This window comes from Lolium rigidum, chromosome 3 (assembly GCF_022539505.1).
Source record: "Lolium rigidum isolate FL_2022 chromosome 3, APGP_CSIRO_Lrig_0.1, whole genome shotgun sequence".
Lineage (NCBI taxonomy): Eukaryota > Viridiplantae > Streptophyta > Magnoliopsida > Poales > Poaceae > Lolium > Lolium rigidum.
In genome coordinates, this window is record NC_061510.1 from 125,654,524 (window position 1) to 125,661,917 (window position 7,394).

At 47.3% G+C, this 7,394-nt stretch overlaps 2 protein-coding genes across 2 annotated transcripts; one reads left to right on the forward strand and one right to left on the reverse strand.

The window, feature by feature from the left end:
- The first annotated feature begins 464 nt into the window (after positions 1-464).
- LOC124698182 lies at positions 465-2,846 on the forward strand. The gene is made up of 4 exons (XM_047230698.1): positions 465-733; positions 951-1,080; positions 1,210-1,694; positions 2,215-2,846. Exons 1-4 carry the CDS (start codon positions 708-710, stop codon positions 2,594-2,596), a joined length of 1,023 nt encoding a protein of 340 aa, XP_047086654.1. The 5' UTR covers positions 465-707; the 3' UTR covers positions 2,597-2,846.
- Positions 2,847-3,413: 567 nt separating this feature from the next.
- On the reverse strand, positions 3,414-6,677 carry LOC124698183 (protein MODIFIER OF SNC1 11-like). Its single transcript, XM_047230699.1, has 6 exons — positions 6,376-6,677; positions 4,342-4,404; positions 4,112-4,249; positions 3,963-4,020; positions 3,762-3,816; positions 3,414-3,665 (listed from the first exon to the last, which is right to left on the reverse strand). The coding sequence occupies exons 1-5, from the start codon at positions 6,609-6,611 to the stop codon at positions 3,787-3,789; spliced, it is 525 nt and encodes a 174-aa protein (XP_047086655.1). The 5' UTR covers positions 6,612-6,677; the 3' UTR covers positions 3,414-3,665; positions 3,762-3,786.
- Positions 6,678-7,394: the final 717 nt, after the last annotated feature.

The following is a 7,394-nucleotide window of genomic DNA, read 5'->3' on the forward strand; positions in this document are numbered from 1 at the left end:
CCCTTCACGTGGCATCCTTTCTGCACTCTCTGTTATCAATCTTACCACATTGCAGATTACGAGGCCCAGGGCCAAGACCCCACATGTTCCCCCTCTGCGACCATCAATTTGTTAATCCGGTTTACCAGTTCATCAAGTGTTATCTTTGTCTGCAAGTTGACAGTTCAGAGAGCTATAGAATTGACTTGTTGAGTTGGGTTGCCTGCACATGCCAACTGTATTTTGATCTGAACATGGTGAAAGTTTGAACATGATGTATATGTGGTTGAAGAAAAGAAGAAACTGAAGAATGTACCACTGCAGTGAAGTGAAAGAGGTGGTTTGGTTTCTAGTAACGCGGCTCACGGGTGGCCGTCACGGACAGGGCCGCCCGGCCGTCACTGTGGTCATCAAATCCTCCGTCAAATCGCTGCCTCCTTCTACTAGGCTCTAGCTAGCGTCACAAGCTTCCCTTCCCTGCCTCGCCTCGCGCCCACGACACCTTCGGCTTCAAGCCTCCCCCTCCTCTGAATTCAGCAACCGCCGCACCCTGCCGAGCTGCCTCAAAAGCAGCGTGCATGCACTAGTGCAGCCTAAAGCCACCGCCGCCACATGCCGCGTGTTGCGGCAAGCTAACACAAGCGCAACTCTTCTCTTCCCTTTTCCCTGCCATTGCCAAGCTCGGCAACGATACGAGATCGTCGTGTCCAGGCCAGGAGCCAGGAGGAATGTCTGAACCGGCCACGCAATGCAGGTTGGTCGCTGGCTAGGATTACTCCTCAATTTGCCTTCTTCGATGCTTTCTCGGTTTCCAGGACAGATTCTTGGATTCTTTATCCCTGGATGCCTTCTTGGTCCGGGTGCTGACCGTGTTCTTGAACTGCGTGTTTGATGGCGTACGTGTTAACGAGGATCCTAGGAGGGTTAATCCTGAATCCTTTTTCGTTCTGCATTTTTTGTTGATTGTGCAGGGGAAATGTGGGCGGCGGCGAGGGTGGTGGCGGCGGCATGAGGACGGTGGAGTGCCTCAGAGGGAGGCTGCAAGCTGAGAGGGTGGCGTCCAAGGCGGCCAAGGAGGAAGCCGACCAGCTCGCCAGCAGGGTATGGTACCTTCTCCTACACACATCCCGTACTCATGCGCCAGCTCCTTCAGTGGCTATTGGTTCATTGCATCTTACATTCTTACTTGGAATTTTTCTTCTGTTGACTTAATTCGATGGCTGGTCACAGTTGGACGAGCTTGAGAAGCAGCTCGCCGAGGAGGTGAAGATCAAGAACAAGGCGGAGAGGAGGCTCAGGAGGGCCATCAAGAGGCTGGAGTCCCTCAAGATCCTCGACGTGCAGCTCTCGCCCTCGGAGACCTCCATTGGGTCGCTCTCTTCCAACTCCACTGGCTGCTCCGGCCAGCAGCAGCCGGAACCTGCTGGCTCGCTGACGAGCACCATCGATTCCGTGCGTTCCGTCCCTCATGCTGGTGGCGGCGAGGACAAGGGATGGGACGGCGACAGCGCCAAGGGCTCGTCGGCGGGTTCCTGCACCACCCAGGCGAACTCCTCCCACGACGGGAGCTGGTTCTCGGTGGTGTCCGCGCAATCCGGGTCTGGTCTCTGCTGCAAGGAGGAGGGTCGCGTGGTCGTGTATCATGACGACGCCAAGAGTTCCGGCGGTGGTTCCGGTGACGGTGCTGCTACTGACGCTGGTCATGATTCACAGAGGTACGCAGCGTGCTGGTAAACAATGAGTGTTTGCTGATAGATTCAAAGTATAAAAAAAATCAACTATTAACCTTTTCTGCGTAGGAATTATTATGACATACTTTGATCCTGTTTAATTACGTCTAGCTGCTAGTTCCAAATGGAGAATGCATTCACCATGTTTTAGTGTTAGCTATGGAGGATTGGAAGGAACAATAGGTACTGCATGCTTCTCTTTGCATCAACGAGCAGAATGATTGCGTTTTAGGATAGAAAAAAGAGATGGACGGACTGTCGGCGTTGTACGCCACAGAAACTACAGCAGAACCACCTGAGAAATTTTCAGAGCATCACCTTTTCGCTAGGAACCCAGCGGTCGCCGCCAAACAGATTCTGCTAATGCTGTTGTAGATGTAGCAACTGCAGTCATGCTCCCACATTGATTCTTGATGCGTCTGTCAATCTCCTTTCATGCCATCTCTGCAACAGTGTTACAGGTTTGTGTAAAACTAATGAAAATTTTCTCTGCACTTGCTAGCAGGGAGTCGGAGCAACCTGCTGCGTCCAGCGGTTCATCGAAGTCTGAAGCTAGCTACCGCGGCGAGGAGGACGACAGGCTAGCGCTGGTGCTGGTAGAGAACCCGCACTATCACACCGCAGAATCAGGTCGACCGAGAACAGAGGACGGCGCCGAGACCAGCGACAGTAGGGAGCCGGAGGCAGAGAGCAACAGGCTCGCCATGGTCCTGGCCGATCCACAGCCACAACGCGACGCGCCGCCGGTGATGGGCATCAACGGCGGTAGCGGCAATGACGTGCAGTCGGTGCTCCTGGCGCTGCGGCAGGTGAAGGAGCAGCTCCGGTACACCATCGAGCGGAGGTCCGAGGGACTCGTCGCACACCGGGAGCTGTATGGCCACTGATCCGTGCAAGATGTCGAGCAGCTGAAGCTGTCGAATTGCAGTGGTGTGTATTTACAGAGCTGGGAGTATATGTAGGAAACGGAATAAGGTTTCAGTCTTGTGTAGTTATGCCTGGATCGTGAGACATGGAGGTCGTATTTATAAAAGAATTTTCTCTGTTGTCCTATTTATAAAGCCAAGTTTCTCTGCTGATTACTTCTAACTCCATTTCCTAAAGGTGTGTAAATTATTTCTCAAGTAGTTTGACAAAACTCATAGAAATATCAAATATGTACTGAGAACTATGATACTACCTCCGTCTCAGTTTAACAGGCACGCACGTAGTTTAAGAAATTGCTTTGACCATTATTTTAATCAATAAAATATAAAATGTATATCACAAAAATTATATCATTGGAAAGCTTTTTTGCATACGAATCTAATGATATAGATTTTGTAGACATAAAATTTATATTTTGTTGACCAAATCTATGGTCAAACTTTGTCCTAAACTGCATAAGTGCCTGTTAATCTGAGACGGAGGGAGTACTATGAAATGTATGAGATAATGCACTATCTAAACACATTGATTTGGTATCATCAATGCTGGCATTTTTTACTAAAATTTTGGTCAACGTTTACATCATTTTATTTTTGAGCAAAGGAAAACATTCTACAGATTTACTAGTTATATGAAACTAGCCAATGTCGATCACCCGCAAGTTGAATACACTGGATGTGCACCGCACTTCCACCGTCATATCATGATTTTCAGATCCCATCGCATCCCTTAGTTGCACATAGCGTCTGAAACATACAATCCAAGGATAGAACTGCAGACACAGGTAAAATGGCTACGAAGAAATGTCCTCACTGCAGACACATGAGTATGACTGAAGTACACGATTATCCCCGAACCAAGCAGCAAACAGACGATACGCTGCCCGGCAAGTACAGTAAGGAAGTCATTAGGTAGGTGCTACACAGTACACAGCACTCAATATGGCTCGGACAACATGACGCCATTGGTGTCGTTAGTGGTGTACAGGCTACGGGCTTCACCAAAGCCTCTCGGGACATACCTGAGAACCTGCAACAAACGGTGTTGGTTTCCATGTTATTATTGGGATACAAGAGCAAACAAGACCTCGGCACAAGAGAGCATAATTGTTATATGATGTCTAACCTCAACAAAAACAGGGAGCGCTTCATCACGCTGTGCCTGCCACAGTGGCTGCATCCTGAGTTGCCCATGCGTAGGAAATGATGAAAACGACTAGTTAGAACAGCGATATAAAAAAAAAGCAGAAATTTCACACAAAACCATGTACTAAATCGGAAGTAAAAAAAAAGGTCCACTAAAACCATGGTGTGGTGGAGGGCATACCGGCTTGGAGGCGTCCTTGTCATTTCCTTTAGATCCTCCACTAGGTGTTCCTGCAAACCTGGTAAAGTCATGAAAGACATGTCAGATAGCTGGTTGTTAGGTTAGGGTTCTATTGAAAAGAATGGCATAACGCTGCCGCATTCATCTACCTGAGGGCTCGTGCCTTCCGCTTCTCTTCTTCCGCCTTGCCAGCCTCTGTACTCTGGCCTGTGCTCTGACCAAATCGTTCTAAGCGGGCCTTTTTCTTGGCCTCAGTATCGTCAGAGGCAGGTGAGGGAAGGCCAAACCTAGCAAATTAATGGAAGTCTGTATCAGTTGATGATATGGGGGAGTCAAAAAACAAAGAACTGCATCATAGGTAACAAAGTGTATTACACACCTCTCAGCCCTGGATTTCTTCTTCTGCTCCTCCATCTTTTCATTTGAAGATACAGTCCCAAACCTTATAAACAAGATATCAAATGCCGTATTTCTTAGTATTCGACATATATCATGAGTGCAACAGATCGACCAGATAGAAACCACAGAAGTGACAGAGAAGACAGAGAATGACTTAGCATGGAAGCACTCCGTCCAAGTTTGAGCAAATTAAGACAGGAAACTAAAATGGAAATACATATTAACTTAAGTAGATTGAAGCTGAGTTTTCTAATATTAAGCAGCACTATGGCACAAAATTTGTATTTAATAATGATGTTGCAACATGTACTATCAATCAGTTCTAATAATCCAGCATGTACTAACAAGTTCATGTACTCACAAGTTGGAGGGAGTCTACCATACCGCGAGAGTGGGCTTAGGTGTGAGTTGGGGAGTTTGCCGTTCCAGTTCTTCGCAGCTGGTTTAACGGCTTCTTGTAAAAACTTTTCTATCCTTCTATAAAGATACGGTCCACCTTTGGCATACTTTTGAAAAAAAAAAACAAGTTCATGTACTAATGGCCAGTTTTTTTTTTTTTTTTGATGTTGCTAATGACTTCATGTACTATAAAATAACGCTTCAGCCATTTAAGCTGTATGCATAAGATGAGCACAATTTCTATGATATACAAAGCTTTGGAGTAAGAACTGCTCAATGATAACGTTCTTTCACCATACAGATCTTATTAAATGTGTTCAATAATAAGATCATTTCATCATACTGATCTTATTCTTAACAACCTAAACAACAAAACCAATGGACATACCTAAACTTAACTGTTAAAAGTTACAGCATCATTTTTACTCATTTTTTTTAACAGTTCTATTTAAAATGTGTCTGCTTAATTACGGATCTGTGTGTCTAATATTTCACCGGTTAGCAGGTATATTTTATAGCATTTAGATATGTCGCCTTCCAAAATTAAGTAAATGGCATGGAAGAGAATTTGTCAATATATCATGACAGAAATGGGATGTATGGTGAATCTAGCCTAACATTATGGCAGTCAGTGTAATAAATCTTTGAAGTCAAGACCATAGGACCAATAAAAAGATCGGCACTGTACTACAGTAGTATTACGCAGAGCATGAAGTGCTACGACTAAAGGAGGTAAAATTCTTGCCATAGCAAGTACTCCCTCCGGTCCTAAATATAAGCCATATAGTTTTTGGCACGGAAATTAAGAAACACACATTTTGAAAAAATTACACCATGTTTGGCTGGGATTAACCCTAGGCAATTAACGTGAGCTAATAGAGGACTTTGCATAAGCTAAGGAAACATAATCAAATCACTAAGAATACTTTCCATACAAGTGGGGCAACCTCGTAAACCTTATATTCTGGAATTTTTCTCAAAACACTATATGGCTTATATTTAGGAACAGAGGGAGTACATGAGAAGGCGAAACAAGCTCGTCTTCAGGATATCTAGGCATTGCTATCCCAACTAATGCAGCTATAATTGCACAGCCCCACAGGATAGTGCACATGGAAGTAACATTAACACCCTTACTATCTTCAGGATAATCCATTGGAGGTATACTGACTAAGTCACTTGTTCTTTGGCAGAAGGGCAACTTTCACAGCATTTGTAGATTACAATAAAAGCTTTGATGCTTAGATTATCAGCCATCGCAATAGTCTTTTTGTATTGACTACTCCTAAACATCCAGAAGCAGCTAAACGGTGTGATGGTTAGTTTTTATACCGTGTAAATCCGCTTCAAATCCATGCCTACTAGAAACAAGTTAACTGAAATCTACGAAGTGGGTACACTATTAGATCTGCAATACCACAATTTGAGATTAGCCCGTGGCCAACAATAAGCATGCATATTAGGGCTAATGCCTCAAAAGCACGGCAAGTGGAAAAGGTACACAATAATTTCTAACACGGCTACCCTAGAGAGCCAGACGCCGCCAAATCTGTCGGATCCGTAAAGGAAAATAAATCTGTAAACCCTAGCGGGAGGGGTTTGACAGAAGAATCACCTCTCGGCGCGACTGCTTCGCTTCTCGTCCTCGGACATCACCACCTGTGTCCCAAACCGCTCCGCGCGGCGCATCTTCTTCTCCAGATCCGTGGCCGCGCCGCCGGCCGCGGCGGCGGCGCTAGGGTTTTGGGCTGCCGTGGGGTTCGGGGGCGCCTCCCCCGCGGCAGCGGTCGCCGGGGACGTCGGCTCGGCGGTGGCCGCGGCCTGCGCGGGCTTGGAATCCTCGGATGCCATCGGGGAGCGCTCGTCGGGGAGCGTCGCTCACGGTCGCGTAGGAGTGCGGCAGGAGATTTTTTTCTGGTGCTGCGTTTTCTGGTGCTGGAGTTCGCCTCTATGCTTCGCGAATGGGCCACAGTTTCAGTTGGGAGACAAATATACGGGCTTTGTGCGGGTAGGTGTCCAAACAGCGTTTCGGTGCGTGTCTAGAGGGAACGAGAGTTGAGCCGTTGAGCGCACCGGCGGGTCCTGCCCGGATCTAGGGCCTGCTTGGTTGGTAACAAGGATTTCCTCGTATACGTTGAGATGGAAAATGGAAGTTTGGCTGTATCGCATGAACTTTAAGGGCGCGTTTGGTTGGTGGGCCGATTTCCTGCATGGCTGCGTAAGCGAGATGTGAGCTCCTGCGCGTCGCAAACGGGCCACGGTGCAATTTTGGACTGTTGTTCGACAGGCTGTGTAATTTTTTTGGCCCAGCAGAAACAAATGGCTCAGTTTGTTTGGTTTCATACCAGCCCAGTAAAAGCCTCACCACTTATCCACATGGTGACTTTACCTCTCACCACCTCACCTATCACAAAGCCTCACGTCGCCGTTCACAAGTTTCGGCACGTCGGCGACCACGAAGACAGACATCACCATGGCACCGTCGATCACGCCGGTCAAAACCGTCACCGCGTCGCCGACCACGAAGACGAAAAGCACCATGACACCGTCGGTCACGCCGGTCAGAAGCATGGGCACGTCGCCGACCACGAAGATGAAGACCACCATAGCACCGTCGTTCACGCCGGCCAAAAG

Bases quoted from the DNA above. Each gene is read 5' to 3' on its own strand.
- LOC124698182 (XM_047230698.1), top strand. From the start codon at position 708: ATGTCTGAACCGGCCACGCAATGCAG. The intron at 734-950 runs GTTGGTCGCTGG...TTGATTGTGCAG, and splicing joins GAACCGGCCACGCAATGCAG to GGGAAATGTGGGCGGCGGCG. The intron at 1,081-1,209 runs GTATGGTACCTT...GGCTGGTCACAG, and splicing joins CCGACCAGCTCGCCAGCAGG to TTGGACGAGCTTGAGAAGCA.
- LOC124698183 (XM_047230699.1), bottom strand. From the start codon at position 6,611: ATGGCATCCGAGGATTCCAAGCCCGCGCAGGCCGCGGCCACCGCCGAG. The intron at 4,250-4,341 runs GTGTGTAATACA...TTAATTTGCTAG, and splicing joins AAGAAATCCAGGGCTGAGAG to GTTTGGCCTTCCCTCACCTG. The intron at 3,817-3,962 runs GTATGCCCTCCA...TGGGCAACTCAG, and splicing joins ACAAGGACGCCTCCAAGCCG to GATGCAGCCACTGTGGCAGG.